This window comes from Phaseolus vulgaris, chromosome 1 (assembly GCF_000499845.2).
Source record: "Phaseolus vulgaris cultivar G19833 chromosome 1, P. vulgaris v2.0, whole genome shotgun sequence".
Classification (NCBI taxonomy): Eukaryota; Viridiplantae; Streptophyta; class Magnoliopsida; order Fabales; family Fabaceae; genus Phaseolus; species Phaseolus vulgaris.
The window spans coordinates 4,571,312-4,593,224 of record NC_023759.2 but is presented as its reverse complement, the minus strand read 5'-3'; the positions used below and the strand labels follow the sequence as shown (position 1 = coordinate 4,593,224).

General features: G+C 28.6%; 1 protein-coding gene across 1 annotated transcript; it reads right to left on the bottom strand.

Moving 5' to 3' along the window:
* Positions 1-215: 215 nt before the first annotated feature.
* On the bottom strand, positions 216-4,745 carry LOC137816735 (cytokinin dehydrogenase 7-like). The gene is made up of 4 exons (XM_068620011.1): positions 3,851-4,745; positions 3,484-3,759; positions 2,390-2,652; positions 216-739 (listed from the first exon to the last, which is right to left on the bottom strand). Exons 1-4 carry the CDS (start codon positions 4,520-4,522, stop codon positions 412-414), a joined length of 1,539 nt encoding a protein of 512 aa, XP_068476112.1. The 5' UTR covers positions 4,523-4,745; the 3' UTR covers positions 216-411.
* Between the last annotated feature and the right edge of the window lie 17,168 nt (positions 4,746-21,913).

Genomic DNA, 21,913 nt, shown 5'->3' with positions numbered 1-21,913 from the left:
GGAAAACGACATTTGTCAACCACTACCTTAATGCCCCAAAACACATTATAGTAACAGATTAAGTGTTTGTGTTTTTTAACGCCTCTGATTCATCTTGGCCATTGCCCCCACACAGACATCTACATATGTTGTGTTGCTTAATGCTTATTTGAATCAATGTTACGTTGTTCAAGTTTGGGTTTTACCAACAAAGCCATTTAAAGTTTACTGTCAAATTCAGCATGAAAGGATCAAGATTCATATTAATTTCACCCCCAAAATATTCATTTACAATATGGGTACAACGAACGGTGACAGAAGCAAAAGGATGGGGTAGTCAAATAAAGATAAAGAGAAAAAAAAAATGAAATGAAAAGGGAAAAGAAAAACAATATATTAATCTAAATTAATTAATAGTGTTGATTTATTTATTTATGTGATGGACAAGGGTTGAGGGATTCGGGAAAAAATTTTCTGTCCAGGTGCAAGAATAGCCAAGGGATCAAAATTGGCCTTTCTCTCGACGAATCTGGTCCACTTATCTCCGTAGTGTCGCATCCAGTTCTCCTGTGACTGGTAGTGAGGGAGATACAACTTAAAATCAAAGGCTCTATTGCAGCAGAGCTGAATAATCTCATGGTTTTGTTCCACCAACAGTTCAGTAGGTGGTCCCTTTGGTGGTGGTGGAATAAATCGGAGCAAGGCTATAATGTAGAAAATGTTGCTGTCCGGCACCACTACCGAGTGTCGACTATCCCACCTGATTAACACAAAACAAACAAAAGTAGAAAGAGTTAATCAATTGGGGTGGTGGTGGTGGTGGTGGTCCTTAATTATCACAACATAATAAGTAGGTACTTTATGTTAAAAAATTGGATGAGATGAATGTATGTGATGATAAGTATAATGCATTGATGATGGATTGCGCATGACTTGAAGCAGTAGCAGATGGGGGAAGGTGGGGTGAGGGAGGGGACCCTTAAAAGGAACCAAATTGTAATCCCCAGAAAAGGAGCACCACAACACATTGAATCCCTGTGTGTGTGGAACCAGAAGATGGATTTTGTTTTGTCTGTCAGAAATCAAATCTCGTTTCTAGAGTCCATACAAAGACCGGTGTCGCTGTAATCCGGTTGGCCAATAAATATCCTTGTCCATTCCAAATGCCAACACTGACCATCAAGGATACGTTCTTCCCATCGAATGAATGAATTAATGCTCAAAATCAATCCCAATCCCCTTCTCTCAGATCCACACACCATCCCCTTTAATTACAAACTCTGCACAATAATACTACTACCACTTTCAAGCACACTCTACCCTCACTAACCCTTGTAATTTTAGGGTCAAAATATTTAATTTTTAATACCCTTTTTATTTATTTATTATTATTATATGTACAGTCTAAAAACATCAACAGAAAAATAATTAAAATATTGAATTATTGGTGTTTTGTTGAGAACTGATCTGAGTCTTTGTCAGTGAAGATTTCCAACCAAAGACAGACAAAATGTAAAAACTGAAGTAAAAAACTTAACCCATGCACCCCCTTGGGAGGGTGTCCGAAGCAAAGGAACAAAATGAAGTTGAAGGTATTTGAAGAAGTAGGGAACAGAGAAAATAAAGAAATAGAAAAGGGTGATGGTAATATAAAACTACTACTAATACTGTACGGAGAGAGGCAGAGGAAGAAAGGTACGAGCGCAGTATGATGAAACAGCTGAGCTGAGGTTACCTTACGACCAAAAGATGGGGATGGAAGTAGGTCCCACCATGGCTTGACCCTTTGAGTGGAATATATCAGACCCACCCTCAAGATCTTAACCACCCCCAGTTTCAATTTCGTGGTCCAAACACACCACATACCCAATACAACACAAGGCAAACAAATTAAGGACTCAGGTGACTCAGATACGTGGCTTACAGGTCACACTGGGTGCCCCTGTGGGACCCTTGTCCCCTACCTCTTGCGTGTCAACCCAGTAGAACACTGTCACACTTCATTCTTTTATACCACAACCTCATCATGAAATGAAGGGTTAAATATATTGAAAAGTTATCTTATTCTTAACAGTAATTTGTGATGAGATGATGATAAAAGCAATTGATTCATGTGAAGGTGAAGGTGAAGATGAGACACAACCAACCAACCCAACAAACGCATTAAAATTAGAGACTGACGTGAATGTAATGTAGCTAGTAGCTTAGCTTGGTATCCCCTCAAACAAAGGTAAGGAAAGATTTTGCCAAATCTGGGGTGTGTAAGTAATTAATGCTGAAATAAATATTTGTGGGTGGTGAAATTGAAGGAAACGAAAGGAACTGATAAAGAATATAAAATGAAATGGATATTTATGAAAAATCCAAGGTGAGTGAGAGAGGCATATAAAGTTGATGGTTGTAGATTTACTTGGATCGCAATAGAGGGTAGACTAGGATGGGGCCACCAACACCGTGCTTGAGAATTTTCTTGAAGACTTCGCGGTCGAATTCAGCGATGTGGGACTTGGAGACGAACAGGTTCAGCCATGGGTGGGGTGCGTCCCAGATGCCGTTGGCTTTTGCATCCTCCTCCACACGCTTCACACGTAGGAGGAAGTCCATGTAGGTGAGGTCCAGGGAGAATTTTAGACCCTCCACGAATCGTAGTCGTCCAAGTAATCTATCCACCTCCTGAAAAAAAAAAAAAAGATATATTATTTTTGTAGAGATTCCAGAAAATGATGGGTAATTGGGCATTTTGGGAAGTGTGGGGACCGTAACGTCAGCGAGATCTGAATGATGAGAGCAATGGAGCAGGCAGTGATGTTAGATGACCGTTTTAGCCTTACCCACAAAGGAAGTGTAGATTGCCATTTTATGCTAATTGCTAAGGTATCAACCCGCGGAAGGTACAGTCCCCTTTGGTAATTTAAAACGCAAAACATAGGCCATTTTAGGCGAGGTTGTGTGTCAGAAAATCCAATGGAAGATACATGATGACCGAATAGTCAGTTTTCACCAAAACCATTGCCATTTTCATGGAACAATACAAAATCAAATTATCACCACCAAATTTTTTTAAAAACTTAAACAAAATAAATAACCCAAGTGAAATGTGACGTTATCTATGAACCTCGTGGCAGACAGGAATTAAATAACCCATCCTCCCTCCACTTAACTTCGTACATGTGTAGGTGAAAATCTGGGTATATTGACTTTTTACCAGGGACCCACTCAGGCTAACTTCATTTGAAATTATTATTATTATTATTTTTTTAATTTACCTAAGGTTACTTACTTTCACTACTATGTTCAAGTCTTTTATTTTTAAAGTAAGCGAGCCGCTAGGTCAAAACTGACCCATCAACGGTGCCCCGGCGTGTACTGTGCCCGACCCGTACAATCCCCGATAAAAGACAAAAATCTCAAACGCCAGCTAGAGAGTGTGTACACACATCACATCCTGCTCAATAATGAAACCCCAAAAATACCAAAATTCATATAAATTTAAATATTAATTACCATGTTAACGGCGGAAGCGTGGTCTTCGTCACGGTAATGAAGCGCGAGTTCTAAACAATACAGAACCGGGCCCGCGCTCGCAGGGAGGCGAGCCGGGTCGAAGCGTTGGTTTGGGCCCGTGGGTACAGTGGGCCACCCGTTGCAAGGGTCGTCACTGTTCACCAAAACGAATCCTTCCACGTAGTCAAAACCGTAACCCTCTCTCAGAGTCACCAGCCACTCTGCGTCTCTAGTGAAATCCTCAAATTCTGAGTACACCACTCTTATCCATCTCACCTAATAATAATGATTAAAAATTAAAATTTATGTTAGGAATATCAAATATTAATTATTAATATTTTAGTTGTGCGAGTGTTTATTAGCGTACCATGTCGGGAGCTGGTTGAACTGCCACCCGGGCTCGGGTTATGATACCGAACTGGCCCAGCCCGCCGAGAGTTGCGAAAAAAAGTTCTGAATTTTGAGTTTCGGAGCAGACTAAGGTTTCGCCTTTTCCGGTGACGACTTCCAATTCCGCTACGTTGGACGTCTGCGGGCCGTAGCGGAAGGCCTGGCCGCTGACGCCGGCGTTGGAGAGCGTGCCGCCGACGGTTAAGCCGAGGTAATCGGTCCACGAGCGCGGTGCTAGACGGAACTCCGAAACGCAGCGTCTGAGAACCTCTTCCCATAATGCCCCTCCAGAAACGTCCACGTATAGGGAGCCGTCAAGGGAAAGGAGCGTGAGGCGGTTCTCCATGGCGCGCATGTCGAGGACGAGCCCGTTCTCTGCCATGGCCTGACCGTTGATGGAGTGCCCGTTGCCGCGCGCCGCCACCGTGAGGTGGGCTGTGCGCGCTGCGGCCTTCACCGCCTTGACGACGTCGACGGAAACGGCGGGGCGTATCACCGACAACGGGTTCGCGGATTTCATCCCGCCGAAGTCCTTTCCGGCGGCGGCGGTGGAGCCGAAGTGGAACGAACCTTCGACGCCCAAAACGTCGTCGTTTGGCATGGATTCCGTGTCATTTCCGTGCACGAAGTGCTCTAAGTAAGCTATCATGGTGAGAGATTTATAATCTTTTTTTTTCTCTCTTTTGAAAGTAGCGTTTGAGTTTGATGAGGCTTTGAGAGTTTTTAAGTGTTATGTGCGTGCTCCGGCGCAGTTGGGCTTTATATAGCGGCCGCTTTGGATTTACTTGGAATTTTCTTGTCCTAAAGAAAAGCCATTTCGTTATTATTTTATTTTTTTTGCGAATCTAGAAAATTAAGGAAATTAGAAGGTTTTTAAATTTTGCCATTTATTGGTTTTCTTTTGGCGTTTATCGAAATTAATTAGTACAAAAGTGATTATGGAGATGTGACGACAGAATTAATTTTAAAGACATTCTTAATCTAAAAACCTCTGATTTATTTATTTATTTATTTTCCGTCATAGAATATTATCATTGTAAGAGCCTACATGGAACTTCTTTTAGTGTATTTTATTTTTGTATACATCGCAAATCAAACCTAACGTCACGTGTATAAAAGGGTCAAAGATGTTTAACACCACTTTAAACAGTGCATACATTCTTAAAGGGTGAAGAGAGAGATAAAAAAAACAAAGAAAGAAAAAGAAATGGATAATCAAAATAGAAACATACTAAATCATACATAATTTTACTGTGAATTAAAAATATTTTAACTAATACTGTAGTAAAGAAAACATAAATAATTTTACTATTTTGAAAATATTTATTAGTTTATCTCCGATGAAATTATGGTATGATCACTCTCTTAATTGAAGTGTTGAGGCCATAATCATGTCTATATCAACTGTCTGACACTGTAATGATAATAATTATTGTGAAAAATGAAATTCTCTTACATGTTTTTGTAGGGTTTATTACTGTTAAAAAGGAGGCTGCACAAGAATTAAGAATCGGTTGCATTAACCAAATATAGAATATCGCATATGACATGTGTTAAGACGTCATGTAGGAGATAGAACAGAAGCATATCTAAAAAATATATTTTCACAAGAGTGAATTAAACACACTCATTCTAATATCATATAATTGGAGTTTATCTGATTTTTATGTCACCACTATTACAAATTTTATATTCTTATGCAAACGAATATATTCAAAACTTGGTTAATCATTGTCCTTTAGGACTAAACATGCAATGTTCCATAAATACTTATCAAATCTTATTTATGTATATTAACTATAAGAAATTTTATCAAAACATGTTCAAATTTATAAAAATTATAATATATAGAAGACGGTTTTTTTAAGAATTTACAAAATACATAATGTGCCACTTTGATTAATTTTATTTTATATTATTATGGAAAATTACTTAATTGTCATTAGCTTTATGAAAGTTATTAGTAATTCATATAAAAATTATATACATTTTTGTTTCAATAAAGGTCCAACAAAAAATGATATCAATATAGATCCAAAGATACATATTGCTAAAGTTGTCTCTCACTTTCATTTTTATTAAAAATGTATTGAGACTAATATTTGACTTATAGAAAAATTTATATAAAATAATAGCTTAATATAATTAAGGTGGTTCATTCAATCTATTTCATAAATTTGATCTAAAAAATTTCTTCAATTTCTCATCACTAATATCTTAATCTACATTATTAAAGTATTGTAATGCTAATGTACATTTTTTCATTAACAAAGTCTTAAAATTTAGCATCACAAATTAAACACTAAGTTAGATTACCATCTCAATTATTTGTCATTTTGTCATATAATTATAAACAAATATATCTACTACATTCACAACTCGTTCAAATAATCAAATATAACTAATACTTATTTCATTTTATCACTTCCACATCATTCTTATAAACATATATTATATGAAAAAAACTTTGTAAAAATGTTCATCTAAATCAACAAATATAAATAATTGAAATAATAAATATAAATAATTGAAATAAAGGAATATAAATAATTAAAATAGAGGAATGTCATTTTAACACAATATTCTCCTTGAGTGACATTCTTCACTCAAAAATAGAAAATTTAATTACTTTCCTTCACTCAAGCCATGAAATGTTGTTTGAACGACATATTTTGTTGCTTAAACAATATATTTAATTTTTTGAGTGTTATTGATTTTGGAAAGAGAGATTTTTGGTGAATTGTCTTTCATTTGAAAGATAAATCATCAAAGTTTTAAAGGAGGGAATTACTCAAACAACTATTTGTAACTTGAGTGATGACCAATATCGTTTGAACAATTTATGTCTCAATTCAATTGACTTAAAATAATAAATTTTTTCAATAAAAAAATACCCAACTTTTATAATAACAATTATAAATTTAATATATTCATCATATAATTAATTAATTGGGTATCCATCGAAAACCCACATCATATTTAACGTATAGGATTTTTAAAATTTCAAATAAATTCCAATTATGAACTTTAATTAACTTATTTTTATGTCAAAATAGTTCTTGAAGGCAAATAATATAAAAGAAACAAAAATTATAGGAGAGTCTCAGTTTACATATAAGGAATCTAATTCAAGAACTAAATACATTATTATAGACTTAGAACAATCAAAATTTATCTTTTCTTTTATCAGATTGCAGATGCGAAATTAATCCCAATCCACATATATAAAATAAAAATAGAGGTCAAATTAAGAAAAAAAATCATTTTAATGAAAAATTTAATTGGATATTTTCAACCTAAATGCCAAAGTCATATTTGGAAAATTATCTCAATTTATAATTTTTTGACAAAGGAAGTTTTAGAGAAATTAATATTTAAAGAAATAAAAATATTATTTCATTTTTTTTTATTTACACTACAAGAAAATCTTGAGATAAAAACCAATTTTAGAAAACTAAAAATAATTAGTTGGTAGAGTGACTAAATTATAAACCATTTTAGATACTAAAATTTTTTTTAGTTTCTAGATTAGTTTCTATTATTGTTAAATGATTTCTAAATTGATATCTAATTAGCAACCAATGTTTTTGCTACCAAATTTAGAATATAAATAATTGGTAGTTAAAACCTTGATAGCTAATTAGATATCAATTTAGAAACTATTTAACAATAATAGAAACTAATTTAGAAATCAAAGTTTTTTTTTAGTTTCTAAAATTGTCTTTAATTTAGCCACAATAACAACTAATTATTTTTGGATTCTAAAATTAGTTTTTATTTCATGATTTTATTGTAGTGTTATAACCTTTTAACATAATATATTTATACTTTATTTATTTAAATTTTTTCTTTCTAAACTTGTAAAAACTGTTAATTACAAAGCAATAAGGTAATCCATCTTATAATATGCTAATATATAATTTTCTTTCGTCTTTCTTATGTATATATTTAAAAAATATATCCCAAAATATAAAGTAAACACTTTGCTAGGAATAAAATTCTTTAAGAAAGAGTAAATATGTAAAATAAGAAAATAAAGTACATCTATTAATGATCCATGTTAACTCATTTCACTAACATTATTATATGAATAAAATACATGGATGTTTTAAACTTATAACAATATTAATTAAATGACGAATATGTGTTAAATTCATCTTCTCTTAAATGATAAAATATTTTCGATCTCGATCCTCAATTAAAAAAAAAGCAATTGAAGAAACAATTAATATTAGAATGTACAATTAATTAATAAATTAAAATTATAATCAAAGAATCAATCACTTTATTTGCTCATCAACAAAGAAAAAATTATTGTTTTTCATCATTTTACATGTGTTACTTTATATGAGCAAGTGTAGAAGATAAGAAACCAAGAATATCTGTAATATTAATTTACATTAAAGTATAGTTATTTTTTTACTTTACGAATTTTGTTCAATGTTACATTTTAGTATTCTAGTTAAAGTTAAAAATATATTTTCCAGTAAAAGATAATGTTTAAGGGTGAAAAATCTTCTTTTGACCCTTTTTATAGGGCTGGTACCTTAGTCTTTAGGGGCCCCTTAGTCAAGTCTTTATCTGGTCCCTTAGAGGGTCCGTAACGGATAAGACAATAAATTCAATCCCGTTACTCTTGTCCCGTGTCTTTAATTTTAACAAAAAGGATGATGCCCTGAAAATATTTGTCACTTAATAATCTTTTAGAAAATCAATTTAATTGTTAAATTAAGTGATATCACATCATGATTATATAATTTTAGGGGAAAACTTCATTATGATATATGTTAAATTTTTTGATAATTAAGTATTTATAAGGAATTAATCAATAATCAATCACCACAATAAAATTATGAAATAGAAACTAATTTTTTAGTTTCTAAATTTGGTAGCAAAAACATTGGTTGCTAATTAGATATCAATTTAGAAACTATTTAACAATAATATAAAGAAACCAAATTTTCTTTTAGTTTCTAAAATAGTATCTAATTTAGTTACCATTACAACTAGTTATTTTGGTCTCTAAAAATTGGTTTCTATTTCATAATTTTCTTGTAGTAAATATTTACTCATATATTCAATCAAATTATGCATTAAAATATATTTTATTGATGAAGTATAAAATTATTAACTTTATAAAATATGTAACGATAAAAAAGTCAAATTCAACTATTGAATTAATGCAATTCAATAAAATAAAAAGTAAAGGACTATTTGTTTTTTCCTTTTAAAAAACTAAAGATCAATGTTATTTTGTCATTTTACTTTATCAAATCAATACTGTGTAATAATATTAATTGTTTAAAACGATTTACTAATCAATCTTACTTTTTAACATTTCTAACTCGATCCTCAAATCTTCAAGTTTATGAGAAAGTTGACTCTCTAGAATCTTTTCCCACTCAAACAAACTCATTCTCCAAGTTAAATTCCACTCCCAAACCCTGTAAATCCAATCCCCAAACTCAACCAACTTAGAACCAGAGGAAATGCTCAAGGAACACAACCTCGGAAAAACGCTCTTCAAATCACCACAATTCACTATATTATCTTCTCAAAAACTAATTTTCTTCCCCAACTCTCCAAAATCCAAACCTCCTTCAAGTCTTTCCAACAAAGAGACACCTTATTATTATTCCCTCGCTCTCTCATACTTCTCCAACCTCCGTATTTAGACTAAAGGTTATCCTTCCACAAGTCGCCCTTATCTGTCCCCAAACGCCAAATCCATTTTCCTAATAAAACTACACTAAAAACTCTTAAACCAAGAATCTCAAGGCTGCTAGTCTCACAAGACTCACAAACATTTTTCCAAGAAGCCCAAGCCATCTTCCTCCCTTTAGATTCCCACCCCCATTAAAAATTTCTCTTAATTCTCTCTATCTTCTTTAACACCACAATAGGCATTTTGTATAGAGACAAAAAAAATAATAATAACGGAAAGGAGCCTACCTTTCCACCTGCCCAGTCTAGTCTTTAATCTTTCAACCACGCCACCTCAAAAAGCACATTTCTTATGACATTCCCCTACCATCATACCCAAGTACTTAAAAGGAGTTGTCATCACCTCACAATTAAGAATAGCCGCAAAACATTGAATTGTAACCTGATCGATCCCCTACCCACTAATTCTACTCTTCAAGAAATTCATCTTAAGATCAAAAGATAATTCAAACCAATTCAACACCACCTTTATGTTAAACACATTATTGGTATTAGCTTTACAAAAGAATAGGGTATCATCTGCATAACGTAACATGCTTACCTTAACTTTCTTATCCCCTATCTCCAAACTATCAATAAATTTTTTCTCAACGACCATCCTTGACACGCCTGTCAAACCTTCAGCCGCAATAAGAAACAAAAATGTTGCTAACGGATCCCCTTGGCACAACCTCCTCATCGGAATAAACTCCTTAGAAGGACTTTCATTCACTAGCACTGACACCGAGACAGATTCTAAACAAGACTTTATCCATTTGTCACAAAAACTAACTCTTCAAAACATATAGTAAATAAACTTCCAACTTATAAAGTCATAAGTCTTCTCATAGTCAACCTTATACTTGAGAAAGATGGAAAAAATAACTTAAAAAAAGTGTAAGTATATTGTTGTTTTCAAATAGTAATATTAGTTTTTTTTCACTAATCAAGTTTCCCATTAGCAAAATTTATTGTAACTTAAAAGGATAAGAAAATTGGGAAAAATACATATTGAGAGAAAAAAAAATGCAAGAGTTATTAAGATTAGTAAAGATTAATATTGAAAATGGTGTTTGATATTGGTATTCACACAATGATGCTCAATAAAAGTAAAATTATATTAGGAAAAGAAAGAAAAGAATGGAAATGAGTAAATGTATGGAAATTTTAAAGTAGATTTGATTGATAGTGATATAATAAATTAAGTTGTATATTAATATATTTAGAACTAATTTATAAAATAATTTAGTGTAAAGTATAAATTTGCGATATAAATTAAAGTTGAAATATTTTTAAGTTAAAATAAAAAATTATTATAAACAAAAAATTATATTTCAATATATTAAAATAAATAATCAAAACATATATTTTTTTATAATATAAAATATATATCAAGAAAATATTTATTTTATTTTATTAATTATTTTAATGTTTTTATTTTAACATACCATTTTGCAATACTAAAATAGATATGGAATTAAAGTAAATTAAGGACAAGAAAGTGGTCTTTCAAATTCAACTAATATGCATGCCGAAAAAATTCCACAGATATATCTTACACTGGATGAAAAATATATGATATTAATTGCTAAATAATATCAGTTTTCTTTGAAGAAACACACAAAGTTTATTTTCCCAAAAGGCACAAAATAAACACATATTTTTTAATATACTTTTTTATTAGAGAAAAAAACAATAAATTTAAAATAATTTAGAGATGTTCTGAACGTATTACAACTAACAAGTTATGATTCCTTAAATTTGGATCAGATTTGTTAATATAGTTATTAGTTGTTAATCAATCAACACATCTTCGTTGAAAAATGAAGTTTATTTTTTTATTTATTTCCATATAGGTTGAATATAAGGCACATCAGTGTTCGAATTCTTGTTTAATCATGATGTGTCATTATAGTAGGCAAATTGATGGATCAGCATCTAATTAGATTGCATCAATTGAAAACAAATAAAACTATTTGACATTCTTATCTTATCCTATAATAACAAAAAATAAATAAATTTCAAATCAGTCTATTTTTTAATAGATTTTCTTGTAGCAAGTTGGAATGGCATGTCGACCTAAAAATGAGATTAGAAAAGTATAAACACGTGTAATCATAATTTTTAAGAAAGATTTAGTGAATAAATCATGTGTTTTTATAAATGTCAACACCATTTTCTAGTTGATTAGTCTCTCCAAAATTATATAATTTATTTTTGGATTAGACTTTTAATTGATTAGGTTGATGATATGACTTTTCCTTGACACATGGGAATCACATTATGACTTTTCAACCAAAGTCGATATAATTTTTTCACAAATCATTCAAACTAATTTTAAAATTCTATGTAATTTTCTGCCTTCCTTTTGATTAAGATTTTTTGTTTTGTTTAAAGTGTATATCTTATAAATATACTTTTTTATACATATAAACATAGTGACAAGAATCTCTATCTATGATTAAAATAACATTAAACAATGTAACGAAAAAGTATGACCTTTAATATAATATTATCTATTTTATATATACATACAATATAATATTTGCTATAATTTTTTTAAAAAAATTGTATCTTCAAAAATCATAATTAGTAGTGAATTCAGGATGTTTGTAATAATAATGTTTGAGAACACACATCGACTAGAGATTAAGACATTTTATTGTATATAAGTGGGTGCAAACCTCACCCCATGAGCCGGTTTTATAGTGTTGAGTTAGGCTTAAAGTCCACTTCGTAATATGGTATTAGAGTCATTTCGAGCCTATCCTAACAAGTGTTTGTTGGCCTTATCAGGCCATCCGCTATCAGACCGTTGTCGGACCACCCATAATATTTTATTCTGCGCACGAGCTGTCACTCTCGACATGAGGGGAGTGTGTTGGAGATCCCACATTGACTAGAGATTATGACATTTTATTGTATATAAGTGGGTGCAAACCTCACCTCATGAACCGGTTTTATGAAGTTGAGTTAGGCTTTAAAGTCCACTTTTTAATAAATATCAAGAAAAAAAAATGTTTTACACGGTATTTTACTTGTTTTTATTAATTGTTATTATTACTTTATTATACAACAATTCAAAACTTATATAAGTCAAAGAGGAAGTTGCATGAATTTAATACAAAAATATAATAAGATTATGCAAATCGTGATAAAAGTTGGAGTTAAGTTTGATTAGATGAACATTAAAATTATCACGCGTGATTAGCTTGCCAATTAAAAATTTCTCTTAAATTTTTCGAAAATAAATAGTCAATATATACTATATAGACAAAAGTCAATAATATTCGTTGATTGGGACTCAATTAAATATTCGTAGGTCCACTTTTTACCAAAAAAATATTCGTAGGTCCACAACCTTTGACATAAGTTCCTATGTACTTCCACACCCTTAATTTAATTTCATATTATTATTGTTTTTAAAGATATAGAAGAATTTTAAAAGAAATGTTAAGATTTTGATATGATGCTTAAAAATTTGATATCTTATTGATTATGAAAATCTTATGAATTTTCATATTGTGACCGAAATAAGTATATTTGCAACATTATTTTCAATAAAAATATAAAATATAAAGACTTTTTTGCTTTCTCTTTGCTATCAACTCTTTTATATCATCTATACTTGTCTAAGATAAGAAGGAATGAGAAAAGATTCTTTTTTTTTACCCTTTTTCAATTCTTATTTTGGTTTATATACTAACTATTGATTATTCTATGCTTTTGGACAGTTTCTTGATAGGTTTGAATGTTATTATGTTCAATTTCAGAATAAGGGGAGACTAAAAACTTTTTAGTTTAGACTTTGGATGAGTATAAGTTAATAAAAATTTCATAACTTTTGTTCTACTCACTAAATTATCCGAGAATAGTTTTTTTTGGAAAAAAAAAATATTAAAAAGCTTTTGTTTCAATTTTGAAATCACCCTAAATGTTTTAAAATGAAATATATTTATGAACGTTAGAACTTTTTACTCTCGTTTTAAATTTTTCATGAATATATATATATATATATATATATATAAATGAATTGAATTAACGGTATTATTTATAAGAAAATTTTCAAATATAATTGCATGCTTTGAAATTAGATTAAATAAGCTTTCTAACAAAATATAATTTACAATATTTTGTTATCCTTTACGATGAATTTTTCTGTTGATATTTAGAATATGAAATATTAGAAAAGAAGTCTACTTTTACTAGGAATCTATTTTTTAAGTTTTATATATTTGAAATAACTTCATACCAATTTTATTGCAGATCGACTAAATATCTTTTGTATTGTTCAGAAGCCTTTACCCGATTTTGGTCAATTGATATGTTCCAAATGTATTAAAGATAGAAGATGATTGACAAAGCTAAATCATACGAAGAATTATGTAATATACTCTTAATCACGATCCATACGTTAATCTTAGTCCAACAATAATATGGTCATCACAAACATATAAATAAGCACAACTTCTAAAAAAAGATAAGTCATTATAATGCATTTATTGCACTAAATATCGAACACTTACTTGAGCATCAGATAATCTATGCCCTTAATGGCAACATTTCGCACTCAAATACATCTCCCTGAGCTCAATCTCCAGTTCCATGCACTCAATGCCAACTCCTTGAATTCAAACTCCAACTCCTTTAGCTCAAGTCGTTTTTTAAGACTTTTTCATTTTCGCTTAGTTGCCACTTCTTTCATTTCTATTGGTCATGAAATTTAATTGAATATTCAAGAAAGTCTGTCATTTTGTAAGTTGTAAATGATTACAAATATCTAAGGCCAATATTTTAATTCATGCAACTCATGTTCTTAAAACAAGTAAATTTATGAAGTTTTTAATGTTATTTACGGTATGAAAATGGTTACTGAGATTGACGGAATTTGCATGAAATTGAGGTTGTACATTTGGGATAAAGTATGAACCGATTTTTTTATTTGTGTATTAAGTATTGACTCTTATGTTATAACATATATCCTCTAGCTTCATTGATGATCTACATCACATAAACTAAGACATCAGGTGGTGAGAAGCTAATGGAGGAGTTCATACATACCATAACCACATGTAGACATACAATTTTAGTTTTATTGTATTTACCCTCGTCATTTATATTAGGTTTTCTTGTAAATCTAAGTATTGGTATTGGATCAGGTGTTAGTCTCTAGTATGAGATACTTAATATGAGTTAACCGAATGTCGTCAATTAGTATTCCGCTTGTTAAATACCCTTATTTGTATAGATTCATGTGTGTGGTTTACATTAGTTGTTGATTTGAAGAAAATTGAATGGTTGGAATACATTAATTAAAATGTTTTCTTTTTATATATTTTTTCTTATGATGAAAATTTAGTTCATTATCTTACCTTAAAATGTCTCTTTGTTTAGTAAACCATAATGGTTGTACTACATACACAAACGTATTACTATTTTAATAAGTAGTAAAATATTTGAAGTGTTACTATTTTAACATTTGTATATGTGGTTCTTACTGTGAAAATTTTCTATTGATTCCTCTTCTCTTCATACACCTTAGGTTATAAAAAAATTTAACTCGATGAATAAGTAGGAACTGAGGGCTAAGGTTTGTGAAATTCCGTTATCAATTTTCCGTTTAACTTAGACTTTTTTTTACTATTTTTTTTTTCTTAAAAGGAGCTTTAGAGGCATCGGTAGAACAGTAGAGTTGTTAACTTCGAGCTTATATAATAGGTAAACTTTCTCGATGCTATGTTTATATCACACTAAAGGCATATACACTACTTTTTACTGATACATATGAAGAAATTTGTACAATATTTCTCGATGCTATGTTTATATCACACTAATTCTATTCGTGGAAGATCGTAAAATTGTGAATTCATAGAGAAGTTTATAACACATGTAATTTTTTTCAATTAAAATCTTCAAAGTTTGAAAATAAAGACTAAGTCTTCAAAAGAAATCAAGTAATTTGTTGACTGATTTTCTAAAAGAAAAATGAGGTCAAATAAAGTATAAGTAATATATCTAGTGTTATTAATAAAACACTAATTTTTTTTTTAAGTTTAAATTTGAAATACAATCTTAATATTTGCATGGTAAGCATGAAATATAATGCCAAGAAAAAAATCAGTGTATATGGCACTACTCCATTTTTTCTTATTTTGGTAACAATAAAAAAAAGTCATAATCTTACTTTGTAGAGTAATATTGATTTTTTGACCATGATGGGGTTATTTTTTTTTATTTTTACTAAAATGGGGTCCGTTTAAAAAAAATTACAAATTTAGACAAGTCGTGTCAATTCGGCACGACTTCATATGCAGAAATCGTTCCAATTAGACACGACTTCTACCATGTCATACTGAAGTCGTGCCAACTTGGCACGACTTCTGCCCCGTCATATTGAAGTCATGTCAACTTGGCACGACTTCTGCCACGTCATATTTTTTTTATTTTATTTTGAATTTTATTGTTTATATATTGGGTAGTAAGTTATGTAATGTTCAAAATTAATTTCTTCTCATCATTATGTGTTTTGTAAAATCATTACTTCTCAAGCTATTTATTTTTTAAATTCACAACAATAAATCTCTATTTATTTTCCAAATATAATAATTTTTCATTTATCTATTTATTTTCAAATTCAATAACAATTTTCTTCATTTTTTTAATTAATCAAATAATCAAGTTATTGTATTACATTACCGTCAAACATGATCCATACACGATTATCCAATTTTTTGTTCCTTAAAACTAACATTCTTAGAAAATTATGTATCAAATTAATTTTTAACATTACCTAACTTACTATCCAATATATAAACAATACTTTTTTTAAAAAAAAAATATGACGTGGCAGAAGTCGTGCCAATTTGGCACGACTTCTGTATGACAAGGCAGAAGTCGTGCCAAGTTGGCACGACTTCAATATGACGGGGCAGAAGTCGTGCCAAGTTGGCACGACTTCAGTATGACATGGCAGAAGTCGTGTCTAATTGTAACGATTTCTACATATGAAGTCGTGCCGAATTGACACGACTTGCCTAAATTTGTAATTTTTTTAAACGGACCCCATTTTGTTAAAAACCAAAAAAAATAACCCCATCATGGTCAAAAAAACCAGTAATATTTCTATTGATTTTCCATTTCATATTTTACTTCCATTGATTTTCCATTTCATATTGTATAAGAATTGTATTTATAAATCGCAAAAATATTTCATTGTTAATATGCAAATGAAAAATGAAAAGAAGAATGTTTTATACAACGTAAAAAAGTTTTACATGTGTGGCGAGTTGGATTGGGAAAATTCCATCACTCAACCTAATAAAAAAAAATAAAATTGGATTAGATCATATTTTATAATTTGTAACTGATCTAATCTACCTTTGACTGAATTGAATTAAGTTGAGTTAATAGTATCTAGGTTTTAGTTTTTTTTCTTATTTTAATTTCAAAATGCTTTTTTCTAGAACTTTTAGAATAATTAAAAAAAAAGTCAATATCATTTAACATTTGAAGAATTGAATAATTTAATATCATAAAAATACACATTTAGTTAATTAAATAATGAAATAAATTGAATAAATATTAGTATTGATATTATTATTTTGGTTAAAACTATTAAATAGGTTTAATCAAGTTGAGTTAAGTTTTGGATTTAAATACAAAATCCATCACTTAATTTATATGAGTATGATTCCATTTATAAGAAAAATCTAACTCAATTTGTTTGTGTTAGATTGAATCGAATTCAATCCTAAGTCATTTGACTTAATAGTCATCCTTAATTAATCACATGTAAATTATATTTATTATAATATACATTTAAATAAATTCAAACTAATAAAATATAATAATACTCAAGGGTGTACTTGAACCTAATAAAATTTCTTAACTAGTTATATTTCTATACAATTCAATATCACCTACCTCTACCCATAATATACTTCTCATTTCATTATAAAAAAATTGAATAAATCAAGAAACAAACAACTAAATCCGCAATTGTCACTACAAGAAAATCATGAAATAGAAACCAATTTGTAGAAATCAAAATAATTAGTTGCAATAGTAACTAAATTAGGGACCATTTTAGAAATTAAAAAAAAATTGGTTTCTAAATTAGTTTATATTATTTTCTATTATTGTTAAATACTTTCTAAATTGGTATCTAATTAGCAACCAAGGTTTTTGCTACCAAATTTAGAAACTAAATAATTGGTAGTTAAAACATTAGTCGCTAATTAGATACCAATTTAGAAACTATTTAACAATAATAGAAAATAATAGAAACTAATTTTAAAACTAATTTTTTTTTTTTTAGTTTCTAAAATGGTATCTATTTTAGTTCCTATTGTAACTAATTATTTTGATCTCTAAAAATTAGTTTCTATTTCATAATTTTCTTGTAGTGTGTCTATCCTAGGAGTTTATGTTCTTCAAGGTTCATTCTAACCATTTTCAATACTTTAATTAAGTTAGTTATCAATGTGTCCTTAGAAGAAGTTGCTTCAAAAACTTAAAAAGATTAGGAGAGTCCTAAACCTTGCATTTGAAAAGCATAATTCAAAAATTAAACATTTCACTACAAACTTATTCTAATATATAAATTCATCTATTCAAATTAAACCTTGTATACAATGATAAATAAAACCTTCACATGCAACCAAAGTTACAAACAAGAAACTTTGTACCTACGGGAATGGAAAAGAAAGTCGATTCATCTTATTATCTTATAACCTGTCACATTCTAATAAAAAAAATGAAGATATTTCAAAAAAATATAGAGAGAAATCAAATATTTTAAATAAGTGAAAAGTAAGTTTTTATTATATATATAAATATAATCTTTATAAATTTTTAAATAATAAAATATTTATTCTTTGTTAAATTTAAAATTTATGACCTATATTTGTAAAACAAGTCTTTTTTAGTTTTTATAATATAAATATAGGAAAAACTTAAAAATAAAATAAATAACATTTTAACTTTTTCTAATAAACACAATTTTAAAAAAAAATATTATGTTTATCCATATTAATTTATTTTGGTCAAATAAGATATTTTATATACAATGAAAGACTCTAATCTCTAGTCGATGTGGGATCTCCAACATAAGAATTCATATATTTTCCTTCCAACCTATTATTAGATATTCTTGCTTCGTTATTTTTTAATCATGTTGGAGGCAATTTTACAAGATTATTATTGAAATGGGATTGATTTTTGAAAAAACTAAGAGTTGAGATAAATCATGCTAATGTGATGCAACTTTATTGTGAGGAATTCGTCTAGGGCGAAATCATGTCAAGGTGAGAGGAGTTTGATTGAGGAATTTTTTTAAGGTTACATTGAATTTGTGCCTATGTGGCACAACTTCATCCTTACTAAATTTCTTTAAAAAAATTTTGTATTTTTTTGTTTTGTTTTAAACAAAATTGGAATAATTAATTGAATTATTAATTTGAGAAAATTCATAAAAAGAAAGAATTAGTTATTTTTTATTGAGAAGTTAAGTAAAAAAATAATGTTAAAATTCTGAACCTAAAACAAGCTAAAAGTGTAATATACAAAGATGCCTAAAAAATACTTTAAAAAAAACTATTTTGAGCAACTTTTCTACTGTTTTTTACAAAACTTTCTTAATTTTATAAATATTACACGACATTATTGTTAAAAAATCATGTCAAATTAGCACAACTTTATACTCGATATCAAAGTCGTGCCACATTGGTAAGACTTTACTATTACATGGCTAAAATCATGTCATTCTAACATGACTTCTTCCCAATTCGTGATTTTTTTAAACAAACCTCATTTTAATAATAATCTTATAAAATTTATCCATAATAAAAAAAACATACCTATATTCAAAATAAATATTATTCATTATTTTTTAATTGTACTAATATTTGAATTTACTTTTTAGGAATAATGTGTATCTTGAGTTTTAGCAAAAAAAAAAAAAATCTTACTTAAACCTACACAATTAGATTAATAAGAGAATAGGACAAACTCATTGAGAATAACATTAATGCATTAGTTTACACTTCCTTTATTCATGACATAAAAAGGGGGAAAATGCTTACATATTAAGAGTGAGTTAATGCATTAGTTCCATCCAAAAGAAGAAATTTTCTTCGTAAACGTAATCCTCAAGGATTTATATACATAAATAACCAAGATGTAATTGATGACCATCGTAATCAAATAAAGAGGATATGAGAATCCAAGGACAATCCCACCTTAAAAGAAGGAAAAAATGGTTGAAAAAAAAAACATGAAGATTTGGATAACATTAGTTAATAAGAGTAAAGATATAAAAGTACAAATATTTAATTGACATGTTAGATAAAGAGTTAGTTGGTCACAGCTTAGGATAGAAAACAAAAAGTTGGGCCATTAACTTTTCTTTTGTGCCAAAAGTTGGGCCATTAACTTGTGAAAGGGATTTCTAAAAGGGTCTTTAGAACTTGGCCACTTCCCAATATAATTGCTTTACTTCAAATTAAGGACTTAATGCAAACCATAAGAGATCTTCCCTTCCACATAACTAATGTTAAAGAAATGTGAATCATTATCATAAAAATAATAATATAATAAATTATTAACATTTGATGTTTTAACATCCAAATCTATTGTATAATATTTTTCCAATACAATGTTTTAAATCACATTATTATAATTAGATAGTTTTAAAAAAAAATAAGAATTAAAAAAGATAGAAAAATTTATATATTTACATAATCTTTTTCCAATTCCAAAAAAACAATAACTTGTATTAACTAAATTATAAAATAAATTTTGTTTTCCTAATTTTTTTTAATTTCTAAATATATTCTTAATGTTTGTTTTCTTAAAAAATTATTTAGCATATGTTATTCCAAGTAAAGTTTCTAACATATATCCAAATTTCTAACATATATCTCTAAAGTATATTTTCCCAACATTTTATTTAACATATATTATTCCTGATAAAGTTTCTAATATATATTATTACTTATTACTTATAACTTTTTTTTTTTTTTGTCTAATATGTATTTTCAACATATATTTCTAACAAATATTTTTAAATTATAATAAAAAATTAAAAAATATAGAAAATAAATTAAAAACTTATAACCTAGTGGTGGAATGAAAAGGTGGTAGTATTTACATTATTCCAATTCATATGAATTTGAAATGCTCATTTTAGTTTACTACTTTTCTTTTTCAAAAATTGATTTAATACTTCTTTCACATGGTAACTCTAAGATATATAATTAAAATCCATAAAAATATAAATTTTAATTTATGTATATTCATTATTCTAAAAAATATATTGTTATTTATAAAATGAATTACATAGTTAAATCACTTACTCTTTTTTAAGTTTATTCATTCTTGTCATCATTTAAATAGAAAATCTCATAATTGTAATTAAAAAAAACTTATAAAAGGTATAAATAATGCAAAAAAACTTACAAACCGTAATCAATAAAATATACAGTAATATTTTTAATATAAACATAAATTGTATATATAACATATATAAAATGTATTACCACTACAATAAAATCATAAAATAAAAACCAATTTTTAGAGACTAAAATAATTAGTTGCAATAGTAATTAAATTATAGATATTTTAGAAACTAAAAAAAAGACTGGTTTCTAAATTAATTTATATTATTATTAAATAGTTTCTAAATTGGTATCTAATTAAAACAAAGGTTTTTGCTACCAAAAGTTAGAAACTAAATAATTGGTAGTTAAAACCTTGATTGTTAATTAGATACCAATTTAGAAATTATTTAACAATAATATAAACTAATTTAAAAATCAATATATTTTAGTTTTTAAAATAGTCTCTAATTTAGTTACTATTGTAACTAATTATTTTCACATGTAATCTATATAAAAAGAATTAGAAACTTCAAAATGTGATTATAGCAAATAACATTGCCAAACAGTGACACAAATAAAAAATGAAAAGTACACACAATTGAAATAACATGAAAATGGGATCTCATTTTTGTTTGAAAGATATCTATAAAGAACTTATATTAAATGAAGTATAATAATAAGCATGAGAAATGGAGTTGATGTGGTTAGATTTGAGTTGCATGCATAGTACTATGTGGAATCTTGTTAAGGGAAAGGCACGTTCACATGACCCACAAATTAGACGTTTAAATTGGCACACGTCCCTCTTAAAATTGTGATGAACATTTTAGATGAAAATATATATTGATATGAAAAGAAGCCAATGAGAAGAATACACATATATGCATTTTTGAAGAATCAAACGGTAAGTTAGGTGACAAAACAAATAAGACATAATTTGTTTGCATTTTCATTGCAAA